This window comes from Chrysemys picta, chromosome 1 (assembly GCF_011386835.1).
Source record: "Chrysemys picta bellii isolate R12L10 chromosome 1, ASM1138683v2, whole genome shotgun sequence".
Lineage (NCBI taxonomy): Eukaryota > Metazoa > Chordata > Testudines > Emydidae > Chrysemys > Chrysemys picta.
The window spans coordinates 15,797,141-15,820,999 of NC_088791.1; the positions used below are offsets into that span (position 1 = coordinate 15,797,141).

Here is a 23,859-nt window from a genome sequence, read left to right on the forward strand (position 1 = left end):
GGGCATGAGGATACCTAGGATGCATACCACCTACTGCTGAAGAAAATCTCTGATCGAAGGTGCACAGGATGCATGTGCACCTCAAGTGGAGCAGCCATAGTGACATTATTCAAAGAAGTGCATATAGGTGGGTTTATTATTTTGTCTACATTTGTGTGTTTCTTGTACTATTAAATAAAGAGTAATGGTGTCTTAGAATCTTGGGCCATGTCTTTTGGCTTATACTATCAACATGCCCCTGAAGAAGAAAATGGTAAAAGTGCCCACATGGCTGGAATTCTGGGAGGACATGTTTAAGCTCCTGGGAAGCTTAAAAGGTCAGCACTGTCCCCAGTGATTAGGCAGTTGAACTGCAGTGTCTCAGCGCTCAGAAGGGGGTGCTAGACAGAGGATTTACAACCTGAAAGCATGCTCAGAAATGCCAAGCCGGGGCAGTGCCTGGACTTATGTTTAGATTCTGGAGGCTTAAAGCACCTGGGGTCTAATGAGATGGATCTCATCAGCAGTCTGGTAAGGGTGCAAGAGTGGGAGCTCGACTAGATCTGTGACACTCCCTTGAGTATATTACTCTTATTGCTGATGTTAATCATGCTGGCTTTCCAAGTCCCAGTGGCACCTTATAACAGCATGGATTCAAATTCCTAGCTGCCAGTTAAACTGCGCCTGTACTTTGTATACGTAACAAACACTGCTCAGCATCTCTCTTTGGTCTAATTAGAGAACTTAATATAAGAACAAATAATGGTATAAAGTGGTCCTCTACACGACTCCTAGTAAGAATTTAGAATTCCAGGGAGTTCCCATCAACAGAACAGAGGACTGCATCCCATTCTAAGAAATAAAGATAAAGAAACCACACACTGTGTTGTGACAAAGGAAAATGTTTACTTACATCCAGATAACCCCTTACCTGCTGCTTGTTGCCTTTTCGAGTTAACATGACAAATGGCATTGTGTCTCCCGACTCAGATTCTCCTTCCCCACCACCCAAGGGTGGACCCTTCTTTAGCTGACTCTTGAGATGCAGAGGAATAGCAACATCCAGCTGATGTACTTTCACAGATTCTCCACTCCGTTGCTAAAGAGAAAGGGGATGCACAATGCTCGAGGCAATCAAATGCTAAACATATGAAAGCTTTGTGGTTTTCACAATTCATTTTTAATAAAAAATGTCAATTACCTTCTAAAATAACAGAGCTATACACATGCATAGTCTCATTAAAATGTATTTTGTTTCCTCTGAGTTCCTACATTTCTTACCCTCTTATAGTCATTACGTAGAATTGAGAACATTGCAGAATGCTATTTTAGAAGACGACAATGAGAAAATATACTCAATTTTAAAGGGATTTGTGAATGATTTTTAAAATTAAAGAAACAATTCAATTAAAATTGGATATAATATTAAGATCAGTAATTCTGGATTCAGATTTTTTGTAATATTCCAATTACTCTATTATTGATACAGTGCTCGCAACAGAGTAGCAAATTATTCTCCAGATGTCATCTGTTTTGTTTTTATTTTAGCCATTGATATGCTATGTAAATTCAAATGGCAGCAACATTTATAATGCTTAACATCCTATGTATGGATAATCAGGTGATGCATAAAGCCAAAAATGGCAGAGTATCTGTGTAATAGGCTTTATCTTTATTGAGCAGTCAGTTGAAAGAATCAATTAGCATCTCCATATATTTATTGGGCAGAAGAAAACAATTTACAACTGCTTTACTAAAAGCAATTCTCTTCCAGCCATACTACTTCCATTCCTTAATCACTGATTCTTGAAACAGTACTTGAGCTCATTTTATAGAGTTCCTATATGATCACTAACTGCTCCTTCCACACTGTCCTCGGAAATTTCCATCCTTCCACAGAAGTCACTAAGAAATTCAAATGAGGTTAGGCATTATTTTCTATTCTGTCCCCCTGGCCAGGCTCTGTTTTCTCAAAATGGCAACTGCCTTATCTATAATTTTAAAAATGTTTGTATTGCATCACTCTACTAACAGATTCAACATATTTAATTGATCAGATACATCAATTAAGTATGCCACATTAAATAGCCAATGCTGGACTGCAAACGTTTTCTGCATAGTCACCTTCCAGAAATACAAATATCTCATTTCTGAGCTTTAAAAAATAACCAGCTCAAAACGTTTCCTCTTGATATAACTTCTACATAAGTAAGAAAAAGGAACTATTTGCACTCAGAACACATCTCCAGTCACAAGCCATATTGAAAGCATCTGGAATTGAGTGTTCTGATGATAGAAATACTATAATTTAGCAACAGAGGGTCCTGTGGCACCTTTGAGACTAACAGAAGTACTGGGAGCATAAGCTTTCGTGGGTAAGAACCTCACTTCTTCAGATGCAAGACTTGCATCTGAAGAAGTGAGGTTCTTACCCACGAAAGCTTATGCTCCCAGTACTTCTGTTAGTCTCAAAGGTGCCACAGGACCCTCTGTTGCTTTTTACAGATTCAGACTAACACGGCTACCCCTCTGATACTATAATTTAGCAGTTTTACAGCATTTGACAAGGTTGCATTAAGTTCAGGAAACATTTTTTGTATTGAGTCTACTTTACTAAAGTGGGTGAACAGATCTGACTCTTGTTAAAAGGCCACTTACGATGCCTGTTTTAGAAGATGCACATCAGCAAAGAATTAATTATATCCCACTGGATATTACAAGAGTGAAAACTTACTCCCTAGCAGCATGTTTGAATTAGTCTGTATAATAAAATACCTCCCCAAAATATCACTAGCATTCAAAGAAACAAGTAAAAACCATAACTTCCGCCACTCCAGCAACATCAGTAGGCTCATCAAGAAGACATGAGAATTTCTTTGTGTATCTTTTCAGTCAATTAGGATGGCACCATCCAAAGGCCAATTCATCTATGTGCAAAAAGAACAGGAATACTTGTGGCACCTTAGAGACTAACAAATTTATTAGAGCATAAGCTTCCGTGGGCTACAGCCCACTTCTTCGGATGCATATAGAATCACTTTTTATTTAGTAATTTACTCAGAGTATGTATTAATACCTGGGGGAGCAAACAACTGTGCATATCTCTCTATCAGTGTTATAGAGGGCGAACAATTTATGAGTTTGCCCTGCATAAGCTTTATGCAGGGTAAAACAGATTTATCTGGGTTTAGACCCCATTGGGAGTTGGGCATCTGAGTGCTAGAGACAAGCACACTTCTGTGAGCTGTTTTCAGGTAAACTTGCAGCTTTGGGGCAAGTGATTCAGACCCTGGGTCTGTGTTGGGGCAGATGGGAGTGTCTGGCTCAGCAAGACAGGGTGCTGGAGTCCTGAGCTGGCAGGGAAAACAGGAGCAGGGGTAGTCTTTGCACATCGGGTGGCGGCTCCCAAGGGGGTTTCTGTGATCCAACCCGTCACAGTGGCATATAGATGCATCTGAAGAAGTGGGCTGCAGCCCACGAAAGCTTATGCTCTAATAAATTTGTTAGTCTCTAAGGTGCCACAAGTACTCCTGTTCTTTTTGCGGATACAGACTAACACGGCTGCTGCTCTGAAACCGGTCATCTATGTGGTGTCTGGCAGTACTACTGGAAGAGCAGAAGCAATTTAATATTGCCTTTTTATCTAAACTTCACAATTAATAATCAGGATATTATCAAACAGCAGACCCAAGACTGAATCTTGGATTCTCTCTCCCTTCCGGAGCTGGCAGGATGGGTGCATCTCAAAAGCACACCTGCTGGTCAATAAAGCACAGGATTAACAGAGCTCCATTTAGCATTCAGAGCTGCAGGATATTTGTAATGACAGGAGAGGGAGTAAAGATTAAGGGGGGAAAGGGAGGCTTTTGTGAAAGCACAGGATTGAACCAAACCACCTCAGCATCCAAGACTGATTTTCATGACTGTTCTTCCCACCTCAAAAGGCCCCTACCTAAGAAGGTGGGCAGAAGGCCTGGTATCTCAAAAAAAAAGCCTCATAGCAGTTGTGCAGAATTAAGAAAGCCTAGCACTGGAGGAAGGCAGCCAAAAACAGAGTATGAAAAAAAACCCACCACATCCCATGGTGCAAGCAGCTCCACGTTAACCACTTATTTCAGAATCAACTATGCAGTAAAGGGGCTTACTTAATCCAAGACAATAACAAGGACTAATACCTGAAGATTCTCCAGCATCATTTTATCCAATGCTTGAATGAAGTCCTCATCCTCTACACAAGGAACGTGTTTAAGTCCTCCTCCTTTAATCATTACTTCCTGGTATAGAAGACAAATATTCTGTTAGATTAATTTCCGCAGTAGTGAAGTTCAGGATGGATCTGAATTACTAAGAAAATTACTCTGCTTGTATCTCTGACAACATTTGTCATGGCTTTAGTTTAAAAAAAAATTGTTGAAGGAAAAAAAATGTTAAAATGGATTTGCCCAGTTTAGGAATTTTGGTGTTTACTGCTCTAATGTTTACTAACATTGATCAGTGCCTAAAAACTGTGATGATTTGCAATATGTTGCAATACAGTTGGCACATTGATTGGTATTTATTTTAAGATACCATGCCTACAATATACACAAAATAATATTCTCCCCCCATCTGCAACTGATTGATTTGGCTGTATTTCTTAGACTGGAGAATTAGAATGCTTATTCAGAGGGGACTGCCCTTAAATATTTGTAAAACACATACATCTAGCAGGTACTACTATAAATAGTAATCATCATCCATTCATGGGACAGCTGATGTAAGGGCACACTGATGCAATGAGACCCTAGTTAGTTATCTACAGAGAGGCTTTGTGGTTGTTTGGCATGTGGTTCTTGAGAACACATTTTAGTCTATGATAATTTTTATTCTTTTTAAGTGGAACAAAACTGTAGACCTAACAATATTAAATAAGACACTCAGCTCAGTGGGGGGCCAATTGGTTCTGCCTCTGCACCACCATCCAGTGAGGCAGCAGCAGAATGTTTCAAGACCAACAACCTCAGCAGTCTCTCCTGAATCTCTTGCACAACATCCTCCTTTCCACTCTCCTACAGCTGAATGACCTCTCTGGGCTAAAGGCTCCATTTCATTAACGTCAGAATAGCTGAGTAGTACTAAGCAAATGCCATCACCCAAGAGACAGTGGCATCAAAGGCTGTATAAATAGGCCCTCATTCTCCATCACACCTGTTTCTGCCCCTGGCAATGGTGCTGCTTGTTTCTATGATCCAAGTGACTGTCATTTGGTGTGTCTTTTTGAGCTGAATGGAGGTAATCAGAATATAACGCAGCAAATACCTCAATATGCTACTTTCTCAGATGTTACCACAGCACATCTGTGGTAACATTTGGGGTGATCATTCACCATCTTACTATTAGATCACACTCCCAGGCACACAGCTGGATGACCGGGTTTGATGTGGTTGCTTTTGATGGTGAGGTAACAACACACCCTCATCATTTCTTCACTGCTGCTTTTTGTTTGTTTGTCCTGCCTCCTTATTACAATTCTGTGACTCAAAGGAGAATCTACTTTACCATGTCAATTTGCTGGAAATATTCGTTACCTCAATAGCATGTCAAAACTTTCCCTCTTTTTTAGCAGTCCACTCAGTGTTTTCACAATGGCTATGAAATCTCTTCCAATGTGAATGAACATTTTCATGACTACTTGGGACACTTTCCTAAAAGAGTCTTGTAAGCAAAAGCGTTTGTACGAATGTCTGTGAAAATCAAACATTAAGGAGTTGCAAATGTCAAAGTGAACTTGGTTTCTGTTTGAAAGAACATTTGTGAATATTTTTAGTGTATGTCCCCTAATCTCTAATGAGCATTATCTGCTAAAAATATTCAGTCAAGAATACTGAGCATGTAAAACCGGCCTCATTATTCAAAAGCAGCGGCACGTACTGTGTTCTCTTCATCAGTTTCATTCTCCTTATTGGAGTCTGTGAGGTAATCGGTATTCTCTTCCTCTTCTTCCTCACCCTCCTCATCATCGTTGTCTGAGCACTCCTGAAATAGTATACTTAAAGTTAAAATGTAGCATGTCATTAAAATTTAAACATAATTTAATGAGGGAAACATTAAGTGCATTCACTGTTTACAGCCCTCCTCACTGTCATGAAATACTGTATAATCGATTGATTGATCTTTGATCACAACATGCAATGTAGTCTGCTTCCAATGATAATGCCATGCCATCTAGCAACATTTACTGATCTGTTTTTGAATACTCATCTTACTGTCACACTAACCCTTGATCTGCGCTATGCATGGGTCCTCATCTTGTTTCCAAAACTTGTTCTTTATTGAACAAGTTATATTTTCCCCACTGAAACTGATCTGAAAGCAGACTAATTTTTTATCAAAGATTAAACTGACAAGCTGTTTTATGCAGTGTTGTTGAAGCTGTGCTGGTCCCAGGATATTTGACAGACAAGGTGGGTGAGGTAATATCTTTTATTAGACCAAAAACAGAGACAAACTTAGTGAGAGAGACCAACTTTTGAGCTACAATAAGCCACAGAAGTTAGAATTTTCAAGATCACATATATTAGCGTATTGCACACTTGCTTTTTTATTGGCTATATCAATTTGATTCAAAAGATTACAGAAGCAGTCTGAAGTAGTAATGAAGACTGACGTGATTCAAATGCGCCTTATTATCCCTATTACACAGGAAAAATGATGAACAGCACAAGGTGCCTCTTGTTTCCTGCAAATAAGTGCAAAATAAGGTAAATGAATGTGATCACCTCTTCCTCTGGCTCATTTACTTCACTTTCATTTCCAGACTGTTCTTCTGTCTCTGCTCCACCTTCCTCCTCCTCTTCCTCTTCTTCCAGATTCTCTCCTTCCGTCATAGAATCTTTTGAATCTTTGTCATTCACAAGGCCTGAGAAATGAAAAATAGGAAGGGATTAGGAATAGAATGTGTTAGACAGGAAGCAATGTTTTACTGTGGCATCACATAAAAATACTGTACTGATGTATAACAGTTTGAGAAACCCACTCCTAGAAAATGCTGACTAAAGTATTATGCAGTACTAGTGATTAAGTCTTGAATGATACGTGTATTTATAATTGTATAAGGTATTTCTTTCTGAGCAAAATCATAAGAGAAAATGGTTTCAAAACAACTCAAGAAAGGATTTTTACTGGGAACATTTAGGAATTTCCACAGAGCACCGATCAAGTAACCAAGTGTTACATCTCAAAATATCTTTGAAATTTCTTCAACTCCCCTGTACTACATTTTGAAGGCTACATTGAAATGACACAAACATCTTAGATGCTGTACATAAAATGCCAGATGCTAGAAGTTATTGGATCTCTGCAGTGAGACTTTCAGTATTCTTGGAGATTTATCAAGAACTGTACAGACTGTTTAAGAAACACTTCAGACATATAGTGAAAATTCCTACAACCTGTGTTAGGAACTCTCAATTCTCAGCTCACAGCATTGCATCAAATAAAACCACAGTAAAAATTGTTGTTGTTACTGTGATTTATTATAAAATGAAACTCTCACAATACAGTTGATAACTCTGGAAAAAACATTTAGCCTGTTTATAATAGATTCTTGTAAAACTGAAACTGATTTTTGTTTCCCTACTAAGGCCCTGAGATCCTGCAGTGAGTATGTATGTGCAAATCCTGCACACCTCGCAAAGCAGTCACCTAATGTCCCTATCCTACATTAGAGAGGGATCCTTAGGGTCCCGTTCATCTTACCATCTTCTCCATTGACAGACTCATTGTCTCCATCCCTGTTAAGTCTACTTTGTCTTCTGGTTTTTGTTTTGTATTATTTTGACTAGACAACCCACTCACTAATGCTCTGATTTCTTCATAAAATTATCCTTCAACCTGGTTTGTTCTCTTAACTATACTGTCTCCTTTAAATAATTACAAGTGTATTTTAATTTTGGTTTGGATAATTTTGGATTATCCCAGACCTTGCTATTACTTCACTAAATATTCTGTGATATAATTTCAATTCTCCTTTATGGAATTGGACGCCATTACACATGATCAGATCAGAAAATGCAGTTGGTGTATTTCAGCTTACAATTTAGTTTTAGAAATAGTTAAACTATTCATAAAAGACATATGAGAATTTAATATGGCTCTGAAAGATGGAAAAACAAGGTCGTTTATTTTTATTTTTGAAAAAAACCTCTTGCTGAAGCTAAGCCATCCACTACAAAAATGGACAAGCTTCTAGCACACAGTTCTCTTTCATACATTCTTTACATTTTTTCATTAATCCACAAAGCCACTTTATGCTCATGGGGATTGTGGTTTGAGCTAGCAGAGAATGATATTGATGCTAGTCTTGCCCAACACAGAAGATTTCAGCCAATGATTTTTCGAAGATACCCTTCAAAACTGATGTAGTCAGTACACAGTACCTTATTCATAGTTTAAACTATATGACCCATACACTTAGGATCTACAGTTGGGTTAGTTATTTTGGAGCACAAAGAAAGAACTAATTTCCATTCTCCTAGAACTTTGAGTAGCTAGTTTTGTTTCTTATTGCAGCAAACAATACTTCAATCTACTCCAGCAAGTTTGGAGCTCATTTTCATAACTGTGGAAACCTGAGCTGGGGACAAATTTTTGTAGCAAGAGAGATTTTTGGTTCTATGGGCCATCATGAGTGCATTAAATTGGAGCTTCAACACAGACCAACAATGATCAGCTCAGTATAGACTACCCCAAACCCAACTGTATTGGCTATGTCCATGAATCCACTGCAGAAATCTTATTCACATTGCTTCTTTAATCACTATCCATGATTTGCGCAATAAGTCATGAAAAGCGACAAGGAAGCATTTTGAAAATATGATGGCCAGGCTTTGTCAGAAAGGTCTGTGTAGCCTTCAAATCTATAGATCGCTAGAATACAAGGGCAGTGCCTTTTCCTTGTTTCAGTATCATGACTCAAAGTAGACAAATTTTAACCTACTCTAGTTTATTGTAGAACATCAATTTGCTGGTTGGCTGTTAGACACTTCACGGATAACAGATTTATTTTAAAGTGTCCTAAAACAAGTCATGCAGTAACTTTTGCAATTTTATAGACACACCAGTTTAATAATATAAATCTATACCAGAAGCATGACAACAAAATACTGGGGCTTCACAGCACATCTCTACTCAAATGCTTATATTAAACAATGCAATATTTCATACAAGAGGATCCAGTACTCCCTTGAATTAAAAAACAAAACACATTCTTAGACGACTAACAAATTTATTTGAGCATAAGCTTTTGTGGGCTACAGCCTACTTCTTCAGCCACAAGTACTCCTGGTTTTTTCAGGGTTTTTTTTGCAGATACAGACTAACATGTCTTCTACTCTCAAACCATTCTTAGACGAAGTGCTCAGATACAGCCTAAATGGGGGCCATGTGAGGTATTCAGATCAAACTTGGCAATACTGATGTATACAATTTTTATCTATTAAGATTTTCTAAATGAATAGTGATTTTGGGAACCCCGTGGTTTTTTTTGGTACCCAATTGGAGACTTTAAAAGGACCTGAGTTTCAGAAAGTGCTGAGCACCCACAATCAGCCAGGGCCTTTTAAGGGGTTTCGGACAGGGCACCCAATATCATAAGTCACTTTAGAAAAATCTGGACCTATGTCCTTAAGACTTTTAAATTAGCCAAATCTCGGTAATACTATTAATGGTAGGATATTGTTTTGTACTTAGTGGAGTTTGACTCAAGTTCTGCTCATGCATACACACTCTCTTCCCCCGAATTTCAGAGGCTCCAAGCTATCAATCTTCCTCGCTAATCATCATGGAATATCAGGGTTGGAAGGGACCTCAGGAGGTCATCTAGTCCAACCCTCTGCTCAAAGCAGGACCGATCCCCAATTGTTGCCCCAGATCCCTAAATGGCCCCCTCAAGGATTGAACTCAACCCTGGGTTTATCAGGTCAATGCTTAAACCACTGAGCTATGAATGAATGTAAATGAGGTGGGGGTGATTAGGTTCCAGGGAAATTTTTTTCACCAGACAAAACTATATACTACAGTATAAGTTTCAATTTAATATTGTACACAGCAATGATGATTGTGAAGCTTGGTTGAGGTGGTGAAGTTAGGGGGTGGAATTGGATGGGATATTTCCCAGGGAATGCCTTACTGCTAAATGATGAACTAGCATTCGGCTGAGCCCTCAAGGGTTAACACATTGTTGTTAATGTAGCCTCACACTCTACAAGGCAGCACAAGTGGAGGGAGGGGAGACAGCATGGCAGACAGAGACACACCGTGTGTGTGTGTGGGGGGGGGAGAGAGGCGCAATGCCCCCTTTAAGTATGCTGACCGCACTAAGTACAATGCCTTTAAAAAAATCAGGAAGTTGAGACAGCAGCTGCGGCCAGCAAGCTCTCTCCATCCTGAGCCCTGTCCTGTCCCCACCCTGCTCTATATGGAGAAGGGGCAAGCGGGGAGGGGGGGGCAGGAGTAGGGGGGAAGGGGACACCCTGACATTAGCCCTCCTCTTCCCCCTCCCCTGCACAGCAAGCAGGAGGCTCCCGGGAGCAGCTCCAAGGCAGAAGGCAGGAGCAGCACATGGCAATGGGGAGAGGGACAGCTAACTGCCAGCAACTAGTAGCCTGCTGGGTGGCTGCTGCACAGGGAACTTAGGGGAGCAGGGAGCTGATGGAGGGCTGCTGGTCCACCCTGGTTCCAAGCCCCCACCAGCTAGCTGCAATGGGCTGCTCTTCCTGCAAGCAGTGGACAAAGCAGGCGGCTGCCAAACAACATTATAAGGGAGCATTGCACAACTTTAAACGAGCATGTTCCCTAATTGATCAGCAATGTAACAACGAAACAACATTAACCAGGATGTCTTTAAATGAGGAGTTACTCTACAGGGGGTGTGTGTGTCTGTCTGCCATGCTGTCTCCCTCCCCTCTATTTGTGCTGCCTTGTAGAGTGTGAGGCTAAATTAACAACAATGTGTTAACCCCTGAGGGCTCAGCCGAGTACTAATTCATCGTTTAGCAGTAAGGCATTCCCTGGGAAATATCCCACCCCGACTCCACCACCTCAACCAAGCTTCACAATCATCATTGCTGTATACAATATTAAACTGTTTAAAACTTATGCTGTGCGCATATTATGTATATACATACACATATAATATAGTCTTTTGTCTGGTGAAAGTTTTTTTTCCTAAAACCTAACCCCCCCATTTACATTCATTTTTATGGGGAAATTGGATTTGCTTAACATCGTTTTGTTTAAAGTCGCATTTTTGGGGAACGTAACTAACGTTAAGCGAGGAGTTACTGTACTGGCTGAAGGAGCAAGTATGCAAACTTGGGTTTCCATGGACAGATTGCTATCAAGAACTGTAACACTTTTAAACAGCACCTGAAGTTTAATGAAAAGAAATATATTTAAAGCTGTTCCAGTTTCACCCCCCAACATCCAATTACACTGGATGAGTTAAAAATCAAGGAGAGCAAGAGTTGCTACTGAGGAGTGAGCACCAGAAAAGCAATCTTCAGAGAGAAGGGAACTGTGTTAATATTTTGGGAATACAGAGCCTAACGAAGGTATTGACAGAGGTAAAGGGAATGTGACTAGAAGGGGAGAAAGGGTGATGAGAGCAGAGAGTACTACTAGTTTTTGCTTCCACGCCAGCCTATTTAGAGAGCAAGCAGCCAACCCATCAGACTAGTGAAATCCTTTTAACTAGCATCTCCACCACATAAAAAAAAACAAAAAACTGTTAATAATGGTGAGAGCAGGTAGCAGCAATCCTCCCTCTATCATACTGATTAAATGCCAAGCAAAGATGTTGAGGAGCACTATGCTTGCTCAATTTGATATCATACAAACAAGAAATATAATAATAATCCTAGCCACTTGTGACCACTACAAATCACAAGCCGTTTTTGCTAGAGTAGGACTATTAACCTTTTAGTCTGGATTAAATTTCCATTTTGACAGTTACCATAAATTTAGGCAAGCAGAGTGTCTTTCCTACACAATAATTTCAACTGGACACTATATTCCTCCTCACTACATGTCAAGCTGCTGCACCAAATTGTTACATGTTCATTTCCAACCGTGTATAGGCTCCTCTCGTATGTACATGTAAATAATTTGTAAAGTTCTTCAGGATGTCTTATTCTTATATTTATGCCACAAATCTAGCGATAGATAGGCATATGTGTGAAAGTACAAAATATTAACACAGGCTAGAACAGTGTCAAGTAAATAGTACAAATTTTTTTTGGTCATATACCCATTTTAATTACTGGAATATTTCCCGAATCTCAGAAATAAATCCATAGAAATACTAATCTGACAAAATTACTAAAATCATGTAGGAACAGATTATGATTTGGAGTTTGGTCAGAATCCTCATTAAAACTATTCCAACAAAATCTTTTCCACTGAAAACATTTGTACCTATCATAATAGCTTTCAAAGATCTGAACAGAGAAATACAGATAAGAATCTTCTGGACCCTACTCTATGTATAGTCATAACAGCAAAGGATTAGTGACTATCCTACCATATATGTATTTAACTAGGAGAAAAAGATATTGGAAACTCAATAGTTGCTCATTCAATAGCACCTTTAAAAATAACAACGGTGATCTGCCTGTCTGGTGCCACAATGAACACAATGAATGCCATTTCCCAAAACTGGCTCACTCATGCTCCAGGAATGAGGAGATCCCACTACTGTACTGGATGCAACTGATCTACAGAAAATGGTTCAGAGGGTGGAAATTACTTTGACTTACAGCAGAAACTGCTGGGCATCTTTGAAAGGAATTTATTAAAATGCATATAATTAGTCATAATTTGCCTTTTGGGGGGAGTTAAGAGATCATAAAAGCACTAGTTTAGATCATGCCATGAGGAAGGGAAAATTTTTTACCTAAAATGGTTTCCATTCCAAATTTGTTTTTTTCTTTCTGATCATCGTAACATATATAAGGAAGTCAAAGTCTGATATTAATACTAAATTATATTTGAAGAATTTTAATTAAATGAATAGCACAGTGAATAAAATGCAAATTCCTCTTAAAAATAAAAATCAATGGATAATTTCTCCATATATTGACCCTTAAATTAAGGGATTACTTTGAGAACTGAACTGATTTAACTAGAAGTAGCGTGGATCAAGTTCTTTGCCTATAAATTAACACTCGTAAGTGAAAAAATCCACAAAAAAGCCTCTAGTAAAACAGGGCTCCCAATTAGAAATTAAAAATTATAAAATAAATCCATTCAACGACTGAATACATTAACAGCCAATGGCACTGCATAATTTTTTTTTTTTTAATGCATCATTGCCCTAGTGTTTCTAGATATAAACATTAGGGAGTGTTTGGTCAATTGAGCTGTGGGGTCCCCACGGCCTGGTGTTTGCTCCTGATGCTAACTAATTTCAACACAGATAACTTTGGAGTGTTTCATAAATGTACACCACTGTAGTTGGAACAAGAACAGGTTTACCTTTTAGTAACTCACAAATGCAGCACTAGTTTCCATATGCTCTTTAAAGAAAGCAGTCTATGAATCCAGTTTAACAGAAGCATAAAGAGAACAGAAGTAGTGTTTACATTTAGCATAAGTAAGGGAGTCACATTCTCATCGAGTAATTTCCTCCACTGAAAACTGTGAGCCTATTTATGAGCATTCCAAGGAAAATATAAAAGATTCAAAATGTCTGACAGTCAGCTTTCTAGAAATAGAGCTGTGGTCAGTAAACAGAATAGCAAACAGGTTCCCTTGTTTTATTGTAGTTCCAGACTATTCCGGTTTGACAAGAATTGCTATTGTCATGCCTAACATAAGAGTAAGCCAACATGGGTCTTGGAAAATACAGGATTATACTGAACCTTTTCAACCCAGTGAATAAAGAATAACTCCACATGACACAACTGTCATTTCTTCCTCTTATGCAGGCCACCGGTAGCAGTTCCTTGATGACTTTTATCCAGCAGAACTTTTATGCATCCTAAAGGGAAGGAATTTCTTCCAGAAAGCCATTCTATCACCCACTTCCTAAAGTCTCTTAAAGAGTGACTTACTTTGTCTCCAGATCTGCTTGCTACTTACTAAATATTCCAAAAGTTCAAGCAATAGTATTTCTTCTACTTTATTTCTGTAATACATCATTGTTAAAGACCACTATTAATCTCTCTACATAGCAAACATTGGAACACTCATGACATTTTGTAGGCCTAGCCTTAAAGAGAAAGATACTACGTGGTCAAGTTTACCCTTCCTAGAGTGCTGAAAAAGATGCCCAAAGCACCATTTTCCTCATCTATTGAAGTATTCACTGGAGACAGGCTAACACCACACTTCTAAGGATGAAAAGAACTGTATATTTCAAAGCTCTTCCAATAGGTGGTTTAGTAAATAATTTTATCTCCATTTTATGGAATGGTGTTAATGAGGGGCAGAGAGATTTCGTGAAATGCCGAAGGTGGCGTAGCAAAGTCAGGGATGTTACACAGATCTTGACACCCATCCTTATGCTTAGTCCACTGGAGCCCAGCTGCCCCTCTATATGCATTCTTGAGTGTGCCTATGGAGATACAAACAACAAATACACTAACACTCTCCATTGTCTTTCCTTGAAGACTATCAAGATGGTTTTCAATCAATTTAAGCTTCAACTGCTATGAGGCAGGTAATGCAGAAGGAAAACTGAATGAAAGGGGACAAGGGAGTTGTCTAAGGTCACATGTCAAGACTGAGGAACAGAACTCAAATGACCCCCAGTTTCACATAATATACACTAGACCACATTAGTAGGCACAACTGTTCATTTTAAATTGGAGATATCCCATCTCCTAGAACTGGAAGGGACCTTGAAAGGTCATCGAGTCCAGCCCCCTGCCTTCACTAGCAGGACCAAGTACTGATTTTGCCCCAGATCCCCAAGTGGCCCCCTCAAGGACTGAACTCACAACCCTGGGTTTAGCAGGCCAATGCTCAAACCACTGAGCTATCCCTCCCCCCAATGACTCGGTATTACAATGCACATTTCATGCTTATTTGAATGCCTTGTTCTTAGGTTTGCCGACTTGGTAATATTTAAAAACCGGACACTCCAACAGGAGTGCCGGAATCTCCCGTCCTGCCTCTTCCCCCGAGGTCCCACCCATGCCCTGCCTCTTCCCCATAGGCCCCCTCCCCTGCATCACTCGCTGCTCTTCCCCTCCCATCCCCACCTCCCGGGTCAGGAGGAATTTTCCTGCAGAGCTGGGACCCAACGAAGGTAGAAGGTGGCCCCGGCTGAGTAGGAGGCTGGAACGGGTGATGACCTGGCGCCTCTCCCGCTCGTAGTAACCAGACATTGTCAGGTCCCCTTTTCGACCGAACTTTCCTGTCAAAAACCGGACACCAGGCCACCCTACTTGTTCTATAAGTCCAGTGTTTGACTGTAATGGTCCCATATACCTTAAAGGAATCCAGGTAATAGAACCAATGGATATGCTTGTGTGTGATGAGCTACTCAGCCACCAGGACTGCTGGATGCACTAAATACTGTATCAAAGCAGCCAAAAGCTCTTGTGTACTAACAAAGTTAGAGTTGGTGGTTTTCCTTTTCCTTTTCTACCAGTCATCATAAATAAAAACCATGGTCACCTTCGTGTTTAGTGTTTCTTTAGATACATCGAATTAATATGTTACCCGGATTCAGAACAGGTCAGGAAATGCAGAAAAAGATTAAAAAACACCCGAGGGATAGTTTTCAGAGTGGTAGCTCTTAGTCTGTATCAGCAAAAACAACGAGGAGTCCTTGTGGCACCTTAGAGACTAACCAAATTTATTTGGGCATAAGCTTTTTCTGGGCTAAAACCCACTTCATCAGATACATGGAGTGGAAAATACAGAGGCAGGTATAAATACACAGCACATGAAAAGATGGGAGTTGCCTTACCAAGTCGGGGGGGTCAGTGCTAACAAGCCAATTCAATTAAGGTGCAAGTGGGCTATTCTCAAAGTTGACAAGAAGGGAGGAAAATCACTTTTGTAGTGCTAATGAGTTCAATGTAATCAAGGTGGCCCATTTCAAACAGTTGACAAGAAGGTGTGAGTAACAGCAGGGGGGAAATTAGTTTTTGTAGTGATCCATCACTGGGGGATAGTGATAGTAGTAGTAATAATAATAATAATGACAGCATAAAAGACGAACAACTGGCTTTGATGATGTACTATTTCTTACCTAGTTTTATTAAGAATTCTCGTTCCAAATCTTGTACCTGCCTGACAGATTCTTCCAGAGAATTGCAGAGTTTTATCTTTGGTCTCAGCAGTTCTAGCGTATCACTGATCATATAGTCAATGTCAATAGGAAATGGATGGTCTTTTGTCCAAACTTCCAAATTCTTCTTCCACCAAACATACCTCTGAAATACAAAACATCCTCATGTTATATACGTACTGTACTTCATGTTGACTGAAGCTATTTTACCAAGAAAAAAAGACATAACCAAAACATTAAAGAAAATGTAGATGCATACAAGTCACTAAAAACATACTAAACTCATGTATCCTGCTAAAACAGTTTGAAACAATTCAAAGAAAATCCCTAAAATAAAAAAATCCATACAGAACTTTAAAGTGACAATCCAGATTTTAAATTACATAACCAAATAAATCATCTATGGCAACTGAAATTATAATAAAAAATAGGAACAGAATGAAAATACCCTTTTTAAGGGGCAGATTTTCAACGGGAAATGGGCACCTACCTGCCCTTTGTGCATTTCAAAATCCCTCTAATTCTTGTACAAATGCAGCCATACAAATCATATTCTTTTTTAAAAGGGAAGACATTTTTCACAAACATGAGAATGTTAAAACTTCAGGTAGCAGTGGGTGATGCTTCTATCGAAAGTATGGACATCTTTATAGCAAACCAGCACTATATTCATCTGTAAGATGCAAAGTAAATTCTACCCTTATTTATACAAGTGTATTTAAGGGCAAAATGAGAGAACAATGAGGTTGCGCAGGTGCATCTGAAGGCAGAGTATGATCCGCAGAACCTTTATTAATGGTGGTGATGTTCAAGCCAGAAACAACTCAGTCTGACTTTCAGATTTTCAGGACTAACAGCAATTAGGGAAAAACATCTTTTTAATTTTTAGACTGATCAAATTTGATATGTATTTACTGAGACAGAAACATGGAACCCCATAATATTTTAAATAATCACTTCTTTAGTTTAACCACAAAGAAACTGAATTACTATATATGCTAATTAGGGCTGTCGATTTATCGCAGTTAACTCACGTGACAAACTCAAAAATATTAATCACGATTAATCGCAGTTTTAATCGCACTGTTAAACAATAGAATACCAACTGAAATTTATTAAATATTTTGGATGTTTTTCTACATTTTCATATATATTGTATTCTGTGTTGTAATTGAAATCAAAGTATATTATTATTATTAACAAATATTTGCACTGTAAAAATGACAAACAAAAGAAATAGTATTTTTCAATTCACCTCATACAAGTACTGTCGTGCAATCTCTATCATGAAAATTCAACTTACAAATATAGTCTTTTTTTGTTACATAACTGCACTCAAAAATAAAACATAAAACTTCAGAGCCTACAAGTCCACTCAGTCCTACTTCTTGTTTAGCCAATCGCTAAGAAAAACGAGTTTGTTTACATTTACAGGAGATAATGTTGCCCTTTTCTTACTTACAATGTCACCAGAAAGTTCGAACAGGCATTTGCATGGCACTTTTGTAGCCGGCATTGCAAGGTATTTACATGCCAGATATGCTAAACATTCGTATGCCCCTTCGTGCTTCGGCCACCATTCCAGAGGACATGCTTCCATGCTGACGACGCTCGTTAAAAAAAATGATGCGTTAATTAAATTTGTGACTCAACTCCTTGGGGGAGAATTGTAAGGCCCCTGCTCTGCTTTACCTGCATTCTGCCATATATTTCATGTTCTAGAAGTCTCAGATGATTGTCAGAACATTCACTATAGATTTGACAAAATGCAAAGAAGGTATCAATGTGAGATTTCTAAAGATAACTACATCACTCGACCCAAGGTTTAAGAATCTGAAGTGCCTTCCAAAATCTGAGAAGGAGGAGGTGTGGAGCATGCTTTCAGAAGTCTTAAAAGAGCAACACTCCGACGTGGAAACTACAGAACCCAAACCACCAAAAAAAAGAAAGTCAACTTTCTGCTGGTGGCATGTGACTCAGGTGATGAAAATGAACATGCGTCAGTCCACACTGCTTTGGACTGTTATCGAGCAGAACCCGTCATCAGCATGGATGCATGTCCTCTGGAATGGTGGTTGAAGCATGAAGGGACAGATGAATCTTCAGCGCATCTGGCACGTAAATATCTTGTGACGCCGGCTACAACAGTGCCATGAGAATGCCTGTTCTCACTTTCAGGTGACATTGTAAACAAGAAGTGGGCAGCATTATCTCCTGCAAATGTAAACGAACTTCTTTGTCTGAACAAGAAGTAGGACTGAGTGGACTTGCAGGCTCTAAAATTTTACATTGTTTTATTTTTGAATGCAGTTTTTTTGTACATAATTCTACATTTGTACGTTCAACTTTCATGATAAAGAGATTGCACTCCAGTACTTGTATTAGGTGAATTGAAAAATACTATTTCTTTTGTATTTTTACAGTGCAAATACTTGTAATAAAAAATAAATATAAAGTGAGCATTGTGTACTTTGTATTCTGTGTTTTAATTGAAATCAATATATTTGAAAATGTAGATCATGATTAATTTTTTTAATCAGTTGACAGCCCTAATGCCAATACTCCTCCACTGCAGTTATCTTTTAAATTCCCTGTTTTTCTTTTGTCCTTCTAAATTAAGTTAAAAGAGATTAACACAAACACTCTAAAGTCCATGAATGTTTCAGAATATTCCATGGAGTTACCATGGCATCATCCAGTTACATTTGACATTTTAATGCCATTTCAAAAATCTCTCATTAAAACTATGAACATCAGAAGGGATTTAAAAAAAATCATTACAGAGCTTGTAGAGTTCACAGTCAGGGCTGGTCTACACTGGGGCGGGCGGGGGGATCGACCCAAGATACGCAACTTCAGCTACACGAATAGCGTAGCTGAAGTCGAAGTATCTTGGATTGAATTACCTGGGGTTCAGACAGCGTGGGATCGATAGCCGCGGCTCCCCCGTCAACTGCGCTACTGCCGCTCGCTCTGGTGGAGTTCTGGAGTCGACGGTGAGTGTGTTCGGGGATCGATATATCGCGTCTTAACGAGACACGATATATTGATCCCCGATTAATCGATTGCTAATCGATTGAAGACGTACCCTCAGGCCTCAACTCAGCAGAGTATTTAAGCATGTGCTCAACTTAAGCATGTGAATAGTCCTAGGGAAATCTACAGGACTGCTCATGTTCTTAAATTTAAACACATTTAAATCCCTTGCTGAATTGGAGCCCAAATGATAAAAACCTAAGTGTACAGATTCTAGATACTGTATAGATAAATCTTTAGGACCATGCAAAGATACACCCATCACCCAAAGTTAATTTTAAACACAAAGTTAAGTTTATTAATACCTGAAAGTACACAAGGAAGCAATCAAGCTTCCGCTTGCTGGAACCTCTGTCAAAATATTGCCCACAGGTATCAAGGATGGTGCAGACCAGTCTAATTCGAAAAAGATGTTCTGGAGGGTCCAGTGGACTAGCAGTACCATCAGGGTTCACACCAAATGATGTAAATGAATATAGAGTTCGAAATATTACAGCTGACTCGACCATTCGGTAATTGTAAAGTTCTCCCAAGAACTTGGCACTGCTGATCCGTCGCTGATTAAACTTTGGCTGGTTAACCTTGAACAAAACCCAACATTTACTAGTTTAGTGCAAAACACACATTTACTTTTATACATGTGGACACAATAGGAATTACTATAAGGAGCCTTACAGTCTCCATTACAGAAATGTAAACTAAAAAAGTACGTTTTTGCTTTAAATAATATTGTCACTCCTTGATATAATTTGTTACAATAGAGCCCAAAGTAACTCTATGTTCTATCTACGTATTACAGATAGCCATATAACCTGGCCAATCAATAGATATCATAAAGGTTTGAATGAAGCCCAGTCCTGTATTATTTAAAAGAATGTTTCTGGAATTCGGCTTTTTTTTTTTTTTTTTAAACATATCTAGAAAAAGCTTTCGATAACTGTGAGCTCTATCAAATTATGGACTTCCAAAGAAAATGATATGAAAATCCATGGCTTCAGACATTTAAATACTAGACTAGAAAAGCATTATAAAAATAGTGCATAGGGAACAATCTTACTATGGCAAGGGAATGAAGTAACTACCCTAATAACCCTCTCTCATTTTTATTCTAACTTTATGATTGACCTTAAAGAAAGCAGCTGGCAGGTAGGTAGAAAAGTAATCAATCAAGCAATGAAAAACATTTTCCATAATCTCTATTTCTATTTTTAAATTATATTTAGAAAGGTTTTATTTTAATGTTTCTGTTAAACAAGTGAATGAACTTATAATATATATGTATATATGTTACCTCCATGCCTAGGCGGATATCCTCTAGCACTCCATCCACAACATGAATTCCAACATCCTCTTGGTAAAGTACCAACCCTGCTAAGAGGTTAGCTACACAGTGAATACTATTGTATTTCACATTCCAGATGTTGATCATACAACATATAACATAATCTTTCACTTCAGGATCCTGCCAGGGCAATTTGCGCATCTGTCTCAGGACCTAAACAAGATTTGTAAAACACAATTAACAATTCAGTAGGCAAAGTTGGGTGGATTTATGTGTAAATGGAACCAGTTATATCTTATAGTCATTACAAATGCCACCCCCAAATAATATTTGTGGCCTCTTTCTAAAGAAATACCCTCACTTATTCAGAAGTGGATTTGTGTGTTACCCAAATGAAGTAAATCTAATGGCTATATATCCCAAGCCATGCGTACCTAATCTAAACCCTACTCCATTAGAAGACTGGTGGTCCTTTCCAGCTTGTAATTTATCGAGGCGCTCTCAATCATTCAGGAAGCCAGTAAGAAATCATGTTACCGGGAGTAGAAAGGTCTAGAACAACTACCTCACTACAAACCCCAAGTCCATCTTCTTTTGAAAGGCTCAGATAGCAGGAAGCACCACTTCATCAGTGAAGCTGGCACTTTATCCCCTTTTTCCTAAAATCCATGGAAATTAGCAGATACTTGTAACGGGACTCAGAAGAGCAGCACTATAATATTGGAACGGCACTGAAAATAACCTAGGATTAAAACAAAATTCTACACTTCTCTTGAACAAAGTAAACAGAGTCACAACTTAAGTAAAGCTGATCTGAAACCAAACATGAACCTTAACATCTAAGCTACGCACAGAAATTGTTTTAATGTGGAAAGTGAAGACTACACAATAAAAACAAGGAGTCTAATATATCCTGAACTTTTAGGGTTAGATTCTCAACTGGCATAAACTGGTGGAGTTCCACTGCTGCTAACGAATCTCCACCAATTTACACCAACAAAGGATCTGATCCTTAATTTATGTACAGGTGTTATTTATTTTGCCTTGTACTATTAAAAGCATAAAGGGAGACAGAAACCTAGACCACTTATAAAAAGGTATGGAATACATTTGGTCTGACTTAATGCAAACACTGTGCAGGATGGAAACACCTCTCCCAGATGCTTTGGTACCGTATTCACTCAGCACTGGATGTCTAACACAGTGGTTCTCAACCAGGGGTACAAGTACCTCTTGGGGTACGCAGAGGTCTTCCAGGGGTTACATCAACTCATTTAGATATTTGCCTAGTTTTACAACAGGCTACATAAAAAGCACTAGCAAAATCCATACAAACTACAATTTCATACAGATAATGACTTATTTATATGGCTCTATATACTATACACTGAAATGGAAGTACAATATGTATATTCCAGCTGAGTTTATAATGATATGGTAAAAATGGGAAAGTAAGCAATTGTTCAGTAATAGTGTGCTGTGACACTTGTATTTTTAGGTCTGATTTTGTAAGCAGTTTTTAAGTGAGGTGAAATGTGGGGGTACGCAAGATAAATCAGACTCCTGAAAGGGGGACAGTAGTCTGGAAAGGTTGAGAACCACTGATCTAACAGACATCCAAGGTTATACCCCAGAGATACTGTAGACTCTCCCTGCACGCGTCTTAGAATAAGACTGGTGTACCTTTAGAGTTTGAGAGCCTCACCACCCAGTGTGACTTGATGAGAAACCACAGTGTTCTTTTCTGGGACTTGTATATTCTCAGACCTACTCCTCTTCTCTTCCTGGAAGACTAAAATCATGGCTGGAGCTCTACCTGGACATCCCCATTGACTCACCTTAAAATATCTTGCCTTGTTAGCATGCACATGGCCTCTGATTTTAATAGCTCAAACAGTGTGCCTGTCTCTAATATAATCCTGATCCAGAAGCAGTTTCTCCTCTCCTGGGAGTATTAAACATTAATCTCAACCCTGCCCTCAGACACTTGCTGTGTTCCAACTTTCTTGGATCCTTCAAAACATATGTCAGATCTGGATAATTCAAAACCTCTTCCCATCTTTTCAACCTCAATCATTTATATGGGTCAAGCAGAAGCCTTCTTTCCTAGCAACGACTCATCCTTTCACTCTCAGGTTCTAAATGAGTACCTATAATTATTGTTCTTGTAATAAATAATTTAAGAGGAAGAGTTGTGTCATGTCACAAGTACTGCCATCTACCACATCAAGATTTCACATGGATTCACCTTCTCAGTGGTGACCTTGGAGAGATCCTTGTAAAGAAGCTTACGAATATACTCCTGCAGAGGTGGGCGTTTCTTCCTCACAGTTTTTTCAGCAGGAGGGGGATTACAGTAGTAGTACGCATTCTCCACCATTGTGACATACCGTGCGTCGAGATGCATGGCTTGTTTCTTTCTCATCATTTGTTCCTAGAAACAAATAAAACTTATGTGAAAAATGTTTCTCATTAAGCTATTAAATTTCCCTCATGCCAAAAGTCTTCATAGTGTAACTGATGGGTGGTTGGAGGCAGAGTGCAGAGAAATAAATTACAAAGTATGTTGCTTGTGATGGTTGGGGGCAGAACTCAACAGCCCAAGGGCTAATTTCCAGTTTTCGTCTTATGTTCCTAAAGCTCATGCTTCAGGGTTTCGGCTGGCAACTGGGAGAGGTCAGGAAGAGATTGTTTTCCCTGCAATGTATTCTGGAAGGTTTTTAAAATCTCCTTCCTCAGAAGCATCAGGGACGGCCAAAACTGGAGATGGGACATGGGGCTGGGTGGGCTAGGACTTTCAGGTGGCACCAAGCATTCTTGCACTCTCAGGGGCTTGGCTGGCTGGTTCTTGCTCACACTCTCAGGATCTAACTCATCGCCATACGTGGGGTCAAAAAGGAATTTGCTCCTAGGTCAGACTGGCAATGACCTTGGGGGTTTTTCGCCTTCCTCTATAGCGTGTGGGCATGGGTCACATGCCAGGACTATCTGAGTATTTCTAATTCAATAATTTCCCTGCCATTGGAGGGCCCTTAAGCACTGGTGAACCTCAGTCCCTCCTAGTCGCACGTAAGTCTAGTTTCCTGTGGGCCTCATTTACTTTGGACTCATTTCCGTTATTGGGTTTAGTGTGCAAGTCCTGGGTGATGGTGGTGGCCTATGATATACTGGAGGTCAGACTAGATGATCAGTGGTCCCTTAAACTCTATGACTATGACAATTTTTTTTGCAGTCATCTTAAAAACTCAGGTGAAAGCTTGAAATTAAGTAGTTCATTCCGCAT

At 39.2% G+C, this 23,859-nt stretch overlaps 1 protein-coding gene across 18 annotated transcripts in view; it reads right to left on the bottom strand.

Moving 5' to 3' along the window:
- UPF2 (UPF2 regulator of nonsense mediated mRNA decay) overlaps nt 1-23,859 on the bottom strand; it is a 124,099-nt gene that overhangs the window by 37,020 nt on the left and 63,220 nt on the right. For all 18 annotated transcript variants that reach the window (XM_065598897.1, XM_065598867.1, XM_065598734.1 and 15 more), the window contains 8 exons: nt 22,825-23,010; nt 20,586-20,789; nt 19,600-19,875; nt 16,220-16,403; nt 6,738-6,877; nt 5,890-5,994; nt 4,155-4,253; nt 911-1,078 (listed from right to left, as the gene is read on the bottom strand). In XM_065598897.1, the coding sequence (XP_065454969.1) occupies nt 911-1,078; nt 4,155-4,253; nt 5,890-5,994; nt 6,738-6,877; nt 16,220-16,403; nt 19,600-19,875; nt 20,586-20,789; nt 22,825-23,010 (1,362 nt within the window). The remainder of the gene's footprint in view (nt 1-910; nt 1,079-4,154; nt 4,254-5,889; nt 5,995-6,737; nt 6,878-16,219; nt 16,404-19,599; nt 19,876-20,585; nt 20,790-22,824; nt 23,011-23,859) is intronic.